General features: G+C 61.2%; 2 protein-coding genes across 2 annotated transcripts in view; both read right to left on the reverse strand.

The window, feature by feature from the left end:
* Window positions 1-2,114: 2,114 nt before the first annotated feature.
* TBC1D25 (TBC1 domain family member 25) lies at window positions 2,115-7,930 on the reverse strand. The gene is made up of 6 exons (XM_041412467.1): window positions 7,644-7,930; window positions 7,182-7,291; window positions 6,948-7,099; window positions 6,262-6,383; window positions 5,914-6,123; window positions 2,115-4,878 (listed from the first exon to the last, which is right to left on the reverse strand). Exons 1-6 carry the CDS (start codon window positions 7,734-7,736, stop codon window positions 2,632-2,634), a joined length of 2,934 nt encoding a protein of 977 aa, XP_041268401.1. The 5' UTR covers window positions 7,737-7,930; the 3' UTR covers window positions 2,115-2,631.
* A 132-nt stretch (window positions 7,931-8,062) lies between these two features.
* LOC121340073 (GRIP1-associated protein 1-like) overlaps window positions 8,063-15,643 on the reverse strand; it is a 12,966-nt gene continuing 5,385 nt past the window's right edge. The window contains exons 7-16 of the mRNA XM_041412471.1: window positions 15,378-15,437; window positions 15,238-15,282; window positions 13,809-13,895; window positions 12,864-12,920; window positions 12,654-12,753; window positions 11,053-11,165; window positions 10,280-10,414; window positions 9,432-9,525; window positions 8,837-8,970; window positions 8,063-8,471 (exon numbers count right to left, since the gene is read on the reverse strand). Of these exons, the coding sequence (XP_041268405.1) occupies window positions 8,400-8,471; window positions 8,837-8,970; window positions 9,432-9,525; window positions 10,280-10,414; window positions 11,053-11,165; window positions 12,654-12,753; window positions 12,864-12,920; window positions 13,809-13,895; window positions 15,238-15,282; window positions 15,378-15,437 (897 nt within the window). The 3' untranslated portion in view covers window positions 8,063-8,399. The remainder of the gene's footprint in view (window positions 8,472-8,836; window positions 8,971-9,431; window positions 9,526-10,279; window positions 10,415-11,052; window positions 11,166-12,653; window positions 12,754-12,863; window positions 12,921-13,808; window positions 13,896-15,237; window positions 15,283-15,377; window positions 15,438-15,643) is intronic.

Genomic DNA, 15,643 nt, shown 5'->3' on the forward strand with positions numbered 1-15,643 from the left:
GGGGCCCCCCCGGGGCCCCCCCCCGGGCGGGGGGGGGAGGGGAAAAAAAGAGGGGGGGGGAGGGGAGAAGGCACCCAGGGCGGGGGGCAGGAACTCGTTTGTACTGGTCCATACTGGGAGAAGGCCTATGGGCATCAACACAGCAGTGGGGGCACCCTACCGGTCCATACTGGTCTGTACTGGTCCGTACTGGGAGCACGCAAGGCCACGCGGGTGAGGAGAGCTCTGGACTGGTTTGGACTGGTTTGTACTGGTCCGTGCTGGGAGGACCCAAGGCCACGCCGGTGAAGAGCTCCCAGTTTGGCTGCCGGACTGGTCCGTACTGGTCCATACTGGTGCATGCTGGGATGGCTGAAGGCCATGGCAAGGCACTGGTCCGTACTGGTCCGTACTGGTCCGGCACAAGGCGATGCATGTGGGGGGCTCCCAGTTGGACTCCCAGCCCCTTCCTGCTCCAAACTGGTCCATACTGGTCTGTACTGGTCCGGCCCAAGGCAGCGCAGATCCAGGAGTTCCCAGGCGGGATGTTGCAGTGGTTGGTACTGGTTCGTACTGGGATGTCCCACGGTGGTGCAGAACCCAGCAGGGAGGCACTGGGCTCTACTGGTTCATACTGGTTTGTACTGGGATGTCCCACGGTGGTGCAGAACCCAGCAGGGAGGCACTGGGCTCTACTGGTTCATACTGGGAGGGGTCTCTGGGGGGTCATGGGGAGCTCTGGGGGTCCCTGCTGACCCCAGGGTGGCCCTGGGGACCCTGTGGTGGCCTTGGAGACCCCAAAAGGACCCACCTGTCCCTATTTGGGGTCTCTGGGGTCCCCAGAATGTCCCACAGACCCCCAAGGTGACCTCAGGGTGACATTTTATGGTGTCCCCGCAGTGTCCTACAGGTTCTCACGCTCAATTTGGGAGTCCCCATGATGGGTTTGGGGTCCCTGGAGATGTTCTGTGGGGTCTCCACACTGTCCTACAGACCCCGGCAGTGACCAGAGGGTCCCCTTGGTGGCCTCAGGGTGACATTTTATGGTGTCCCCATGTTGTCCTACAGACCCCGGCAGTGACCAAAGCCTCCCCATTGTGACCTCATCACTTCTTGGAGATGTTCTGTGGGGCCACCGCCTTGTCTTACACACCTCCAGTGACTTTGGAGCCCCTCATGACCTCAGGACCTCTTTGAGATGTTCCATAGGGTCACCACCTTGTACCACAAACCCACAGTGACTTTAGAGCCACTCATGACCCCAGGACCACTCTCAGATGTTTTATGGGGTCTCCATCTAGTCCTACACACCTCCAATGACTTTGCAGCCTCTCGTGATGATCTCAGGACCACTCTGAGACGTTCTATGGGGTCTCCACATTGTCCTTCAGACCTCCACTGACTTTGGAGTCTCCATAGTGGCCTTAATGGAACTTTTAAAGTGTCCCCACATGGTCCCACAGGACTCCAGAGTGACCACGGGGTTCTTGGAGATGTTCTGTGGGGCCACCACCTTGTCCTACAAAGCCACAGTGATTTTGGAGCCACTCACGATCACCTCAGACCCACTCTGAGATGTTCTGTGGGGCCACCACCTTGCCCTACACACCTCCAGTGACTTTGGAGCCCCTCATGACCTCAAGACCTCTTTGAGACGTTCTGTGGGGTCTCCACCTTGTCTTACACACCTCCAGCGACTTTGGAGGTCCTCAGAACCTCTTTGAGATGTTCCATGGGGTCACCACCTTGTCCTACAAACCCACAGTGACTTTGGAGCCACTCATGACCTCAGGACCACTCTCAGATGTTTTATGGGGTCTTCATCTACTCCTACAGACCTCCAGTGACTCTGGAACCCCTCATGATGACCTCAAGACTTCTTTAAGATGTTCTATGGGGTCACCACCTTGTCCTACAAACCCCCAATGACTTTGGAGCCCCTCATGACAATCTCAGGACCATTCTGAGATGTTTTATGGGGTCACCACCCTGCCCTACACACTCCAATGACTTTGCAGCCTCTCGTGATGATCTCAGGACCACTATGAGATGTTCTGTGGGGTCTCCACATTGTCCTTCAGACCTCCAGCGACTTTGGAGCCCCTCATGACAATCTCAGGACCATTCTGAGATGTTTTATGGGGTCTTCATCTACTCCTACAGACCTCCAGTGACTCTGGAACCCCTCATGATGACCTCAAGACTTCTTTAAGATGTTCTATGGGGTCACCACCTTGTCCTACAAACCCCCAATGACTTTGGAGCCCCTCATGACAATCTCAGGACCATTCTGAGATGTGTTATGGAGTCACCACCGTGTCCTACACAGCTCCAGTGACTTTGGGGCCCCTCACGATGACCTCAGCACCTCCTGGAGATGTTCTGTGGGGTTACCACCTTGCCCCACACACCTCCAATGACTTTGCAGCCTCTCGTGATGATCTCAGGACCACTCTGAGATGTTTTATGGGGTCTCCACCTAGTCCTACACACCTCCAGCGACTCTGGAGCCCCTCACGATGACCTCAGACCCACTTTCAGGTGTTTCACGGGCTCACCACCTTGCCCTACACCCCTCCCTACGGCGACCTTGACATTCCCACCCTCTCTCCCCCACACCCCCTACCCCACCGGTGCTCCCGAGTCCATCCCCTACCCCGAAGGAGGTCCCACCGGGGGTCCCCCCGGCGCGGTGGCCCCCCAGCCCTCCAGGTACCTGGCGAAGAGCCCCTTGGCGCGGCGCAGGACGCGCGGCAGGTGGTGGCGGCGCACCAGGCGGTCGAAGTGCATGGCCACCTCGTTGTAGTCGCCCGCCCGCGCCATGACGGCCTCGCGCTGCTCCAGCAGCATGGCCAGGCACACGAAGAGCAGGAAGGGGTTCCCCTGGCCCAGCTCTTCTGGCGGCGGCAGCGGCGCCCCGTCGTCCTCCACCGTCACCTCCTCGTCCGAGGAGGACGAGCCCGAGGAGCACGAGGAGGAGGAGGAGCTGGAGGAAGGGTCTTCCCAAGCCCAGCGGCCGCCCCAAGGGTCTTCGGGGGTGGTTGGGTTGTTGCGGGTGGTCTTGGGGTGGTGGTGGTCGTCCTCAAGGTTGTGGTGGCCGTGTTTGGTGTCGTCATGCTCTTCCTTGGGGTCGTGGTGGCCATGTTTGAGGTCATCGTGGTTGTCCTTGGGGTCACCGTGGCCATGTCTGGAATCATCACGTCCTTCCTTGGGGTCATCATGGCCATCCCTGGGGGCATGGTGGTCATCCCTGGGGTTGTTGTGGCCTTCTCCAAAGCCGTGTCCTTCTCTGAGATCATCGTAAACCTTCCTGGCGTCACCACGACTCATCCCAGAGTCATCTTGTCCTTTTCTCAGGTCATCAAATCCCTCTTTGGGGTCATCCAGTCCCTTTTTGGGGTCATCTCGTCCTTCTCTTGGGTCACGTCCCTCTCTGGGGCCATCCTGTCCTTTTTTGGGGTCTTCTCCAGCCCCCCAGCAGAGGCTGTGTGGTCTCTGGTCGATCTCCAGGGCGTCGGTGCCTTCCTCCACCTTCCTGGAGCCACCTGCCTCCAAGTCCTTGGAACCCTCGGGGGCTCCTCCAGCATCCCTGGGGGGTCTCCCCTGGACCTTCCTGGAGCTCTTGTGACCTTTGGGGCCATCACTGGAGCTTTTGTGACCTCTGGGGACATCACTGGCGCTCTTGTGACCTTTGGGGACTTCGCTGGAGGTCTCAAGACCTTCCTGAATGTTCTTAAAGCTCTTGGGAGCTTCCTGGTGGTCCCTGGGACCATCAGAGACATCATGGGGGCTCTCGGGATGCTCCTGGATGCCCTTGTATCCTTCTAGAACATCACTGAAGCTCTTGGGACTCTCCAAGACCTCGCTAGACATCTCAGGACTGTTGGGGACATCTCCAGAGCTCTTGGGACCCTCTGGGCCATCACTGGAAGTCTTGAGACCCCCAGGGCTACCACTGGAGCTCGTGGGACCACCTGTGATGTCACTGGAGCTCGTGGGACCCTCTAGGCCACCAGTGGAGCTCATGGGACCGCCTGGGACATCACTGGAGCTCGTGGGACCCTCAGGGCCATCACTGGAACCCTTGAGACCCCCAAAGCCACCACCAGAACCCTCCACGACCCCTCCAGCGCCTTCTCCTCCACGTTCCTCGTCCTCCACGTTCCTCCTCCTCCTCCTCCTCCTGGGCGGCCGCGGCCGCAGCCCCCGGCGCTCCCTCAGCCCCCGGCCGGCCCTGCGCGCCCCCAGGGGGGCTCCGAGCAGCGGGACCCCCTCGGGGGGCGGCGGTGGGGCGGGGGGCAGCGAGCTCCAGGTGATCTCCAGCACCTTGAGCGCGTCCTCGAAGGCGAACTCGCGCTTCAGCTCCAGCAGCAGCCAGCGGTAGCAGAAGAGCAGGTCGTGCGCGCCGCGCGCCGCCAGGAAGGCCCAGAACGGGGGGTCGGCGCGCCGCAGCAGCCGCCGCAGGTGGCCGAAGGCCCGCGCCAGCCCGCGGCCGCCGGGGCGGAAGCGCGGGGCCAGGCGGCGCATCAGCGAGCAGAAGCACAGGAAGGCCTGGGCCTCGTCGTCCAGCACGGCCAGCAGCGGCGCCGCCACGTCCGACATGCCCTGGCAGTAGGAGAGGCGCGGGTGGCCCAGCGCGAAGGTGGTCAGCAGCGCCTGCAGCGCCGCCAGGTGAGGGTGGCCCTCCTCGGGGCCGCCGAAGTAGGGGTGGGCGCGGTCCGTGCGCACCACGTCCTTGCGCACCGCCGCGGCCACCTGCGCCAGCTCGGCCGGCGCCGCGCGCGCCGCCAGGGCCACCTTCAGCGAGGAGTACTCGGCCGCCTTGAGGCGCAGGTGGGACAGGCGCTCCTGGCCCGTCAGGCCGGCGGGGAACACGTTCAGCAGGTAACGCCAGACCACCTGTATGGGGGGATGGGGAAGGTGAGGGATCAGGGATGTGTCCCACAGGTAACACCAGACCACCTGTATGGGGGGAATGGGACAGGTGAGGGATCAGGGCCAGACCACCTGTATGGGGGAATGGGGACAGGTGAGAAACCAGGGATGTGTTTCACAGGTAATGCCAGACCACCTGTATGGAGGAATGGGACAGGTGAGAGATCAGGGCCAGACCACCTGTATGGGGGGATGGGACAGGTGAGGATCAGGGATGTGTCCCACAGGTAACGCCAGACCACCTGTATGGGGGGATGGGACAGGTGAGGGATCGCGGGTATGTCCCACAGGTAATGCCAGACCACCTGTATGGGGGAATGGGGACAGGTGAGAGAAAGGACATGTTCAACAGATAACACCACACCACCTGTATGGGGGAACGGGGACAGGTGAGGGATCAGGGATGTGTCCCACAGGTAACATCAGACCACCTGTACAGGGGAATGGGACAGGTGAGAAACCAGGGATGTGTTCCACAGGTAACGCCAAACCACCTGTATGGGGGGATGGGACAGGTGAGGGATCACAGATATGTCCCACAGGTAATGCCAGACCACCTGTATGGGGGAATGGGGGCAGGTGAGAACAAGAACAAATTCAGCAGATAACAACACACCACTTGTACAGGGGAAAATGGGATCAGGGACAGCAAGAACTCTCAGGTGCTGATCAGGATGGATCTGAGCATCCCCAGGTGCGGCTGAGGTGACGTCAGGCAACATCAGAACCCCCAAGGTGTGACTCAGGTGTAATCACAACCGCCAGGTAAGTCTCAGGAAGAGCAGGTAACCCCAAAGGTGTGGCTCAGAAGACTCCAAAATGTGGCTCAGAGGACCCCAGGTGCCATCGAACCCCTCCCAAGTGTGACCACACCCCCAGGTGTGTCCCAGGTGTGACCACACCCCCCAGCTGTGTCCCAGGTGTGACCACACCCCCAGGTGTGTCCCAGGTGTGACCACACCCCCCAGCTGTGTCCCAGGTGTGGCTCTGGTCCCTCACCTTGCGCAGGCCGGGCTCGACGCCGCCGTGGAAGACGTGCAGCCGCAGGTCCTGGGGCCGCAGCAGGCGCCCACCTGGGCCCAGGTACGACCTCAGGTCGGCGTCGCTGAGGGGGGCGCAGGGTGGGGGCGGGGGAGGGGGCGGGGACACGGCCGGGGTCCCCTCGGGCCACGCCAGGGCCGCCTGCGCCCGCGCCAGCGTCCGGCCCACCTGTGGGAACGGCACAGCTGCCACTGGGAGGGCACTGGGAGGGCACTGGGATGCCCAGGAGAGCAGCAGGAGCTCTCTGTGAGCTCCCAGCAGGGTGGGGCAGCCCAGGCGTGCCTCACCTGCGCCAGGTGTGCTCACCTGCGCCAGCAGAGCCTGGGTGAAGGGCAGGGCTGCCGCCAGCAGCGAGCGGCGCTCGGGGACCGGCTCGGCCGCCGCCACCTCCCGCGGGCTGATGATGTCCCAGTCCTCCAGCAGCGGGCCTGGGGACAGCTCACCTGAGCCACAGGTACCTGAGAGCCCCGCCTCGCACACCTGAGCCACGCCGGGCACCCCCAGGTACCCAGCACCTCCTGACCCCCAGCCCATGGCCCCGAGTGCCCCAGGTGTGCCCTGTCCCACCCAGGTGCGTCCCCCTGTGCCCAGGTGTGCGCAGGTAAGTCTGTGACTGCCCCAGGTATGTCCCAGGTGAACTCCAGGTGTGTCCCCACCGCCCAGGAGTGTCCCACGTGATTTCCCTCAGCTGGGTGTGCCTCATGTGTGTCTGTGTCCTACGTATGTCCCAGGTGTGTCTCCACCCACCCAGGTGTTTCCCAAGTGTACCCCCATCCACCCAGGTGTGTCTCAGGTGTACCCCCACCCACCTGGGTGTGTCCCCACCCACCCAGGTGTTTCCCAGGTGTATCGCCACCCACCCAGGTGTGTCTCAGGTGTGTCCCCACCCATCCTGGTGTATTCCACGTGTGTCCCAGGTGTAACTCCACCCACCCAGGTGTATCCCAGGTGTATCCCCACCCACCCAGGTGCACCCCAGGTGGGTCACTCACTGTCAGGGGGGTTCCTGACGTCCAGGCGCAGCCTCAGGGTGGGCCGGGCGCAGGTGAAGGCGTTGGCCAGGTCACCATCGCTCAGCAGAGGCACAAAGGTGTCCTGGCCCTGCCCGTCCCGCGCTGCGAAGCTCAGAACAAAGCTTTTCTTCCTGAGGGGGGACAGGTGAGCTCACCTGGGTGCTCTGAAGGGTCCCAGGTGCATCCGGGTGGGAACCGGGGGGCTCCACTCACCCCTGCAGGTCGAAGGCCCGGGCCAGGATGTGCTGCAGCACGTCCAGCGACGTGATCTGCGGGTCCACGGCGAACGAGCGGAACTCGGGCGGCTGCTGCCCCTCGTTCTTCTGCAGGAAGAGAGTCAGGGGGTCCCGACAGGGTCCCGGGGGGTCCCGGGAGGTCCCGGAGCCCCCCGGTCCCTCACGGCGATCCAACATGGCGGCACAGCGCGGTCACCACGGCGACGCCGCGCGCCTCCCGCAACGCTGATTGGCGGCCGCTCCCCACGTGACACGAAAGGCGGGAAAATTTCCCGCCGGTGCCACACCTGCACGTGGCAACGCCCCCCCCGAGCTGATTGGCTGCCGGGGAGCACGTGACTCCACCGATTAACTCCGCCCACTCGGAGTTAATTAACTCGCTAATTAAATAACCACGCCCACACAGGGTTCCGCCCAGAACCACGCCCCGCCCCCTTACCTTGACGCGCACGCGCACAACCTCGCACTCCTCCTCCAGCGCGGCCCCGCCCCCGCCGCCCGGCGAGGCCCCGCCCCCCGTTGTCGCCGCCATGTTGGGGCGGGGTCGGGGGGGGTTGGGGGTTTTGGGGGGGTTTCGCCGCCGCCGCCGCCCCCCCGAGCCGGGGAAGCGGGGGGGCTGGTGTTACGTCACCGTGCTGACGTCACGCCGCGCCCCCCGGCCGGACGGTGCGCGTTTGTCGGGGGGGATCCGGAGCCGCGCCGCGCCCGTGCCCGTCCTGCGGCCGCGGCCGCGGCAACAACATCCGGGGCAGCGCGCGGAAGTGACGTCACGGGGCGGGCTCCGCCGACTCGGTTCCTCTGGTGACGCCACCAACTCCCCCCACCCTTTCCCAACGCAGCGAAATGACGTCACAGGCAGCGATTCACATTGGGTTTATTGGGAGGGAGAGGGGGGCGCATGCGGGACCCCCTTAAACGGGCAACGCCAGAGTGGGGACCACGTCCTTCTTAAAGGGGCAACGCCGCGGCGGGAACCGCCCCCAGTCTTAAAGGAGAACGCCCTCCAGGGAGCCCCGCCCACCCTTAAAGGGGCAACGCCACGTAAAGAACCGTCCGGCCTTAAAGGGGCAATGCCGGATGGACCAACCGCGTCCTTAAAGGGGCAACGCCTCCCCGCAGCAGCGCCCCGGCCAGGGGGCGGAGCCTGCGGGGGGGCAGGGGGCGAGGCCCCGCCCACCAGGGGAGGCCCCGCCCCTCAGGGGGGTCCCGCGGGGGCCGCCTGTTCCTTCCTGAGCTGCGCCAGCTCCTGGGACAGCGACTCCAGGTCCTGGAAAGGGGGGAATGAGGGGTGGAAGAGACCCCGCCCACTGACGAGGCCACGCCCTCAGTGGCCACACCCTTGTGCTGCTCGCACACACAGCTGAAAGCCCCACCTCCACTTCAATTCTCCCTTTTATGTCTATAAATTGTGATGTCATAGCTTATGCCACACCCCCACACTTAGACCACGCCCCTTTTAGCCCCACCATCTTCCCACAAGCCACACCCCTATAAGCCACACCCTCACCCTTTAACCACACCCATTCCCAGAGACCACACCCATTTAATAAACCACACCCCTTTAAGAGGCTCCACCCCTTCCCACAAGCCACACCCTTCCGGCCCCGCCCCCCGCTGGCCCCGCCCCCTCACCTGTGCCAGGTGCAGGTTCTTGGTCAGCTGCTCCTCCAGGAGGTTCTGCAGCTTCTTGTTCATCTCCCGCAGCCCCTCCTCACCCGGGCCCGGCCCCGCCCCGCGCCGCGCCGGCCCCGCCGGAGCCGCGGCCTCTGCCGGCAGGTGAGACAGGGGAGGGACAGGGGAGACAGGGGAGACAGGGGAGGGACAGGGGAGGGACAGGTGAGACAGGGGAGGGACAGGTGAGACAGGTGTAACAGGTAATGCCCAGGTGTACCAGGTGAGGGACAGGTGAACCCCAGGTGTACCATGTGAGGGACAGGTGACCCCAGGTGTACCAGGTGAGGGTACAGGTGATGCCCAGGTGTACCATGTGAGGGACAGGTGACCCCAGGTGTACCAGGTGAGGGACAGGTGAGCCCAGGTGTACCAGGTGAGGGACAGGTGAACCCCAGGTGTACCATGTGAGGGACAGGTGACCCCAGGTGTACCAGGTGAGGGTACAGGTGATGCCCAGGTGTACCATGTGAGGGACAGGTGACCCCAGGTGTACCAGGTGAGGGACAGGTGAGCCCAGGTGCCAGAGGCTCCAGGTGAGCCCCGGTGCCCCCACCTGTGCGGCTGTCCCTGACGAAGCTCTGGATGATGGCGCTCTTCCTGCACAGATCCTCGGCCATGGACGCGCTCGACACCTCCAGGTGCCTCACCTGCCCGGGGGCTCCAGGTGAGGGCGCCGGCCGCGACCCCGTCCCTCCAGTGCTCCCAGTGCTCCCAGTCCCTCCCAGTCTGGTCCCATTTTGGTCCCAGTCCCTCCAACTCTGTTCTCAGACCCCCCCAGTCCCTCCCAGTTTGCTCCCAGTCCCTCCCAGTCCCCCCCAATCCCCTCCCAGTCCATCCCAGTCCCCCCCAGTCCCACCCAGTTTGGTCCCAGTCCCTCCCAGTGCTCCCAGTTTCCTCCCAGTCCCTCCCAGTTTGGTCCCAGTTTCCTCCCAGTCCCTCCCAGTGCTCCCAGTTTGTTCCCAGTCCCTCCCAGTTTGTTCCCAGTCCCTCCGTTTGTTCCCAGTCCCTCCCAGTTTGATCCCAGTTTGCTCCCAGTCCCCCCCAGTCCCTCCCAGTCCCTCCCAGTTTGTTCCCAGTCCCCTCCCAGTCCCCCCCAATCTCCTCCCAGTCCCTCCCAGTTTGCTCCCAGTCCCCCCCAGTTTGATCCCAGTCCCTCCCAGTCTCTCCCAGTTCCCTCCCAGTCCCTCCCAGTTTGCTCCCAGTCCCTCCCAGCCGCCCCCAGTCCCTCCCAGTCCATCCCAGTTTGCTCCCAGTCCCTCCCAGTTTGCTCCCAGTCCCCCCCAGTCCCTCCCAGTCCCTCCCAGTTTGTTCCCAGTCCCCTCCCAGTCCCCCCCAATCTCCTCCCAGTCCCTCCCAGTTTGGTCCCAGTTCCCCCCCAGTCCCCCCCAGTCCCCCCAGTACCTTCTCCTCCAGCAGCCAGCGCTCCTGCTGGCTCTGGGCCAGCCTCTGGAACAGCTCGGCCACCTCTGCGGGGGACAGGCCCCCCCCGGCCGGGACCCCCCCGGCGCTGCCGCCCCCGGGGCTGCCCGAGCCCGACTGCGCCGGGGGCGGGGCCGGGGGCGGGGCCACAGCCCGTCAGACCACGCCCACCAAAGCTCCGCCCCACCACGGGGTCGGTTCATCAAGGGGATGGGGGGGATGGCCACGCCCACACTGGGGCACACAAAGCCACGCCCACATTAAGCCACACCCCAAATTAGCTGTGTTCTAGTTAAGCCACGCCCACCCCAAGCCACACCATCTTTAGCCACACCCCATTGGGCCACACCCATTTAAGCCACACCAAATTATCTGTTATTAAGCCACTCCCACCCAGCCACACCCTCTTAAGCCACACCCCCAGTGGGTCACACCCCTTTAAGCCACACTCCAAATTAGCTATGCTCTAATTAAGCCACACCCTCTTAAGCCACACCCCTTAAAGCCATGCCCACACCCCCAATTAGAGCCCAAGCCACACCCCCATAGTTTACACCCCAATTGAGCCACGCCCTGAATAAACCACACCCTCCTAAGCCACACCCTAATAAACCACACCCCCTGTTTAATCCCATTAAGCCACGCCCACAAAGCCACACCCTCACAAGCCACGCCCATTTCCAGGCTCCACCTCTTTTCTCTAAGACCACACCCCCTGCCCTAAGCCCCACCCCCTTCCCTGAGGCCACGCCCACCTTGGTGCTTCCGGGGGCGGAGCCATCGCGGCCCAATGAGGACACGGAGCTGCTGTCCCCGCCCGGGCCCCGCCCAGGGGAGGAGCCTCCGTCCAGCCCCAGCTCCTCCAGCCCTGGGGACCCCAAAACCCCGTCAGGGACCCCAAAATGCACCTGGGGACCCCCAAAATCCACCTGGGGACCCCAAAATGCACCTGGGGACCCCAAAATTCACCTGGGGACCCCAAAATGCACCTGGGGACCCCGAAATGCACCTGGGGACCCCAAAATTCACCTGGAGACCCCGAAATGCACCCAAAACCCCCAAAATCTCATCAGGGACCCCAAAATCCACCTGAGAACGCCCAAAATCCCATCAGGGACCCCCAAAACCCCGTCAGGGACCCCAAAATGCACCTGGGGACCCCAAAATGCACCTGGGGACCCCAAAATCCCATCAGGGACCCCAAAATTCACCAGGGAACGCCTAAAATCCCATCAGGGACCCCAAAATCCCATCAGGGACCCCAAAATGCACCTGGGAACCCCCAAAAATCCAATTAGGGACCCAAAATACCATCAGGGACCCCCCTCAAATTTTGGGCTTCCCCCCTCCCAGAGTTTCCCCCTCCCCAAATTTTGAGGTTCCCCCTCCCAGTTTTTGGGGTTCCCCACCCCAAATCTTGAGGTTTTCTCTCCCACAGTTTTGGGGTCCCCTCCCCAAATTTCAGGGTCCCTCTCTCTTCAAATTTTGGGCTTCCCCCCTGCCCAAGAGTGTTCCCCCCTCCCCAAATTTCGGGGTCCCTCCCCAAATCTTGAGGTTCCCGCTACCCAAATTCCAGGGTCTCCCCTCCCCAAATTCTGGGGCTCCCCCTCCCCAAATTTACGGGGTCTCTCCTCCCCAGATTTTGGGCTCCCCTTCCCCAAATTTCAGGGTTGCCCTCCCCAAATTTTGAGGTTCCTGCTCCCCAAATTTCGGGGTTCCCCCTCCCCAAATTTCAGAGTTCCACTTCCCAAATTTCAATGTCCCCTCCCCAGATTTTGAGGTCCTGCTCCCCAAATTTCAGGGTCCCCCCTCCCCAAATTTGTGGTCCCCTCCTCAAATTTTGGGCTCCATCCTCCCAGATTTTGGCATTCCCCTCCCCACATTTCACGGTCCCTCCTCCCCAGATTTTGGGGTCCCCCTCCCCAAATTTCGGGGTCCCACTCCCCACATTTCAAGGTTTCTCCTCCCCAGATTTCGGGCTCCCCTTCCCCAAATTTCGGGCTCCCACTCCCCACATTTCAAGGTTTCTCCTCCCCAGATTTCGGGCTACCCCTCCCCAGATTTCAGGCTCCCCTTCCCCAAATTTTGGGGTCCCACTCCCCACATTTCAGGGTCCCTCCTCCCCAGATTTCGGGGTCCCCCTCCCCAGATTTCGGGCTCCCCCTCCCCAAATTTGGGGTGCCCCTGACCCGAGCGCGCCCTGCTGGGCACCAGCCCTCCTCCCCAGGTTTCGGGCTCCCCCTCCCCAAATTTCGGGGTCCCACTCCCCACATTTCAGGGTCCCTCCTCCCCAGATTTCGGGGTCCCCCTCCCCAGATTTCGGGCTCCCCCTCCCCAAATTTGGGGTGCCCCTGACCCGAGCGCGCCCTGCTGGGCACCAGCAGCTCCTGCAGCCGCTCCTGCAGCCGCTCCCCCCGGCGCCGCTCCAGCTGCAGCTGCCTCCTCAAATCCTTCAGCTGTGGGGCGAAATTTTGGGGTTTTGGGGCAAGTTTGGGGAACCCCCAAAGCGCCGGGGGGGTCCCCAAAAGTTTTGGGGTGTCCCCGAAGCCCCCCTGAGGTCGCTCACGGCGGCGCTGCCTTTCTTCTCCAGGATGCGCTGCCCATCCCGCACGTCCTTCAGCTCCTGGGGGGATTTTGGGGGGGTTTAGGGGATTTTGGGGGGTCCTGAGGGATTTTGGGGGGTCGTGAGAGGGATTTGGAGGGGTTACAAAGGGATTTGGGGTGATTTTTGGGGGTCACAGGGGGATTTGGGGGAGTTTTGGAGGGGTTTGGGTGAGTCTCTCAGTTCCTGGCGGGGGTTTAGGGGATTTTGGGGCCATTTGAGGGGATTTTGGGGCTGTTTTGGACTGTTTGGGTCTATTTTAGCGAATTTTTGGGTTGGTTTTGGGGATTTGGGAGATTTTGAAGCCATTTTTGGGGATTTTGGGGCTGTTCTGGGGAGTTTGGGGCTGTTTGGGGGTGTTTGGGTCTATTTTAGGGGATTTGGGGGTCGTTTTTGGACATTTTGGGGCTGGTTTGTGGATGTTTTGGGGCATTTTGGGGCTGGTTTAGGGTATTTGGGGTGTTTTTGGGGATTTTGGAGCCATTTTTGGGGATTTTGGGGCTGTTCTGATGCATTTGGGGCTGTTTTGGGGGATTTGGGGTTGTTTTAGTGTGTTTGGGTCTATTTAAGGGGATTTTGGGGCTGATTTTGGGGCTGGTTTTGGACATTTTGGGGCTGGTTTGCTGGTTGTTTTTGGGGATTTTAGGGTTGTTTTAGAGGATTTTGGGGCTGATTTGGGGTTGTTTTAGGAGATTTTGGGGCCGTTTTGGGGGACTTTGGGGCTCTTTTTGGGGGATTTTGGGGCCATTTTGGGGATTTTGGGGTTGTTTTAGAGGATTTCGGGGCCATTTTGGGGCTGATTTTGGGGCCAACTTTGGAACCATTTTGGGGGATTTTGGGGCTGTTTTTGGGCATTTTGGGGTTGCTTCAGAGGATTTTGGGGCCGTTTTTGGGGATTTGGGGTCCCACCTGTCTCAGGGCGCGCCCCTCGGCCTCGTGCAGCTCCCGCAGCCGCTGCTCCTCCCCCAGCGCCGCCCGCAGCTGCCCCAGCTCCTCCTGAGGGGACATTTGGGGACATTTGGGGACATTTGGGGACAATCTGGGGACAATTGGGGACCATTTCAGGACCTTTAGGGACACTTGAGGACAACCTGGAGGCAATTTGGAAACGTTTGGGGACATTTGGGGACACTTCGGGTCAGTCTGGGGACATTTGGGGACATTTGGGGACAATCTGGGGACAATTGGGGACCATTTCAGGACCTTTAGGGACACTTGAGGACAACCTGGAGGCAATTTGGAAACGTTTGGGGACATTTGGGGACACTTCGGGTCAGTCTGGGGACATTTGGGGACATTTGGGGACAATCTGGGGACAATTGGGGACCATTTCAGGACCTTTAGGGACAATTTAGCGACACTTGGGGACAACCTGGAGGCAATTTGGAAACGTTTGGGGACATTTGGGGACACTTCGGGTCAGTCTGGGGACATTTGGGGACAATTTAGGGACATTTTGGGATCAGTTAGGGACATTTTGGGGACATTTTGGTGACAATCTGGGGACAATCGGGGACCATTTCAGGACCTTTAGGGACAATTTAGGGACACTTGGGGACATTTGGGGACAACCTGGAGACGATTTGGAAACGTTTGGGGACATTTGAGGACACTTCGGGTCGGTCTGGGGACATTTGGGGACAATTTGGGGACAATTTGGGATCAGCTGGGGACATTTTGGGGACATTTTGGGGACATCTGGGACAATCGGGGGCCATTTCAGGACCTCTAGGGACAATTTAGGGACAACCTGGAGACAATTTGGAAACGTTTGGGGACACTTTGGGTCAGTCTGGGGACAACTGGGGACAATTTGGGGATATTTGGGGGCATATGGGGACAATTAGGGACATTTGGGGACAATCTGGGGACATTCAAGGACATTTGGGGATAATTTGGAAATGTCTGGGGACATTTTGGGGACATTTGGGGACATTTAGGGGTCCTGGCGGGGACAAGAATCACGACAGGGGCAGAAATGTTGTGATATTCCCCCCAAAATCCCCCCAAATTCCCAAAATTCCCCAAAATCCCCAACTCCTCACGAACTGCCTGAAAAATCCCCCAAAAATGACCCCAAAATCCCCCAAAATTTACCTCAGACCTCCTCAAAATACCCCCCAAATCCTCCCAAAATTTATCCCAAAATCCTCCCAAAATTTACCTAAATCTCCCCCAAAATCTCCCAGATTTACCCCAAATCCCCCAAAATCCCAAAAAATTTCCTCCAGATCCCCCAAATTTACCCCAAATCCCCCCAAAATTTCCCCCAAAATTTATCCAAAATCCCCTACAATTTCCCCAAAATCCCCCAAAATCCCCCAAATTTCCCCCTGACCTGGAGCTGCCCCCGCTGCTGCTCCTGCTCCTCGCGCAGCCGCTCCTGGGGGGGCACAGGGGGGGTTTTGGGGGGTCCCCCAATGCCCGGGGTGGACCCCGAAAGTGGGGAGGGGTCTCGGGGGGGGGTTTTGGGGTCACCTGGGCGGCCTCGGCCTCGTGCAGGCGCTGGCGCAGCTGCTCCCGCTCACCTGAGCACACCTGGGACCCCAAAATATCCATGGGGCCCCAAAATATCCCAGGGACCCCCCAAAACCACCCAGGGACCCCAAAATATCCATGGGGACCCCAAAACAGCCATGGGGACCCCCAGAACAGCCATGGGACCCCCAAAACATGCATGGGGACCCTCCCCAAAACCCTAACCCAAATCCCTCCTAGGACCCCCCCAAATGCCCCCCAAACCC

Source organism: Onychostruthus taczanowskii, unplaced genomic scaffold (assembly GCF_017590055.1).
Source record: "Onychostruthus taczanowskii isolate IOZ18803 unplaced genomic scaffold, ASM1759005v1 scaffold394, whole genome shotgun sequence".
NCBI lineage: Eukaryota > Metazoa > Chordata > Aves > Passeriformes > Passeridae > Onychostruthus > Onychostruthus taczanowskii.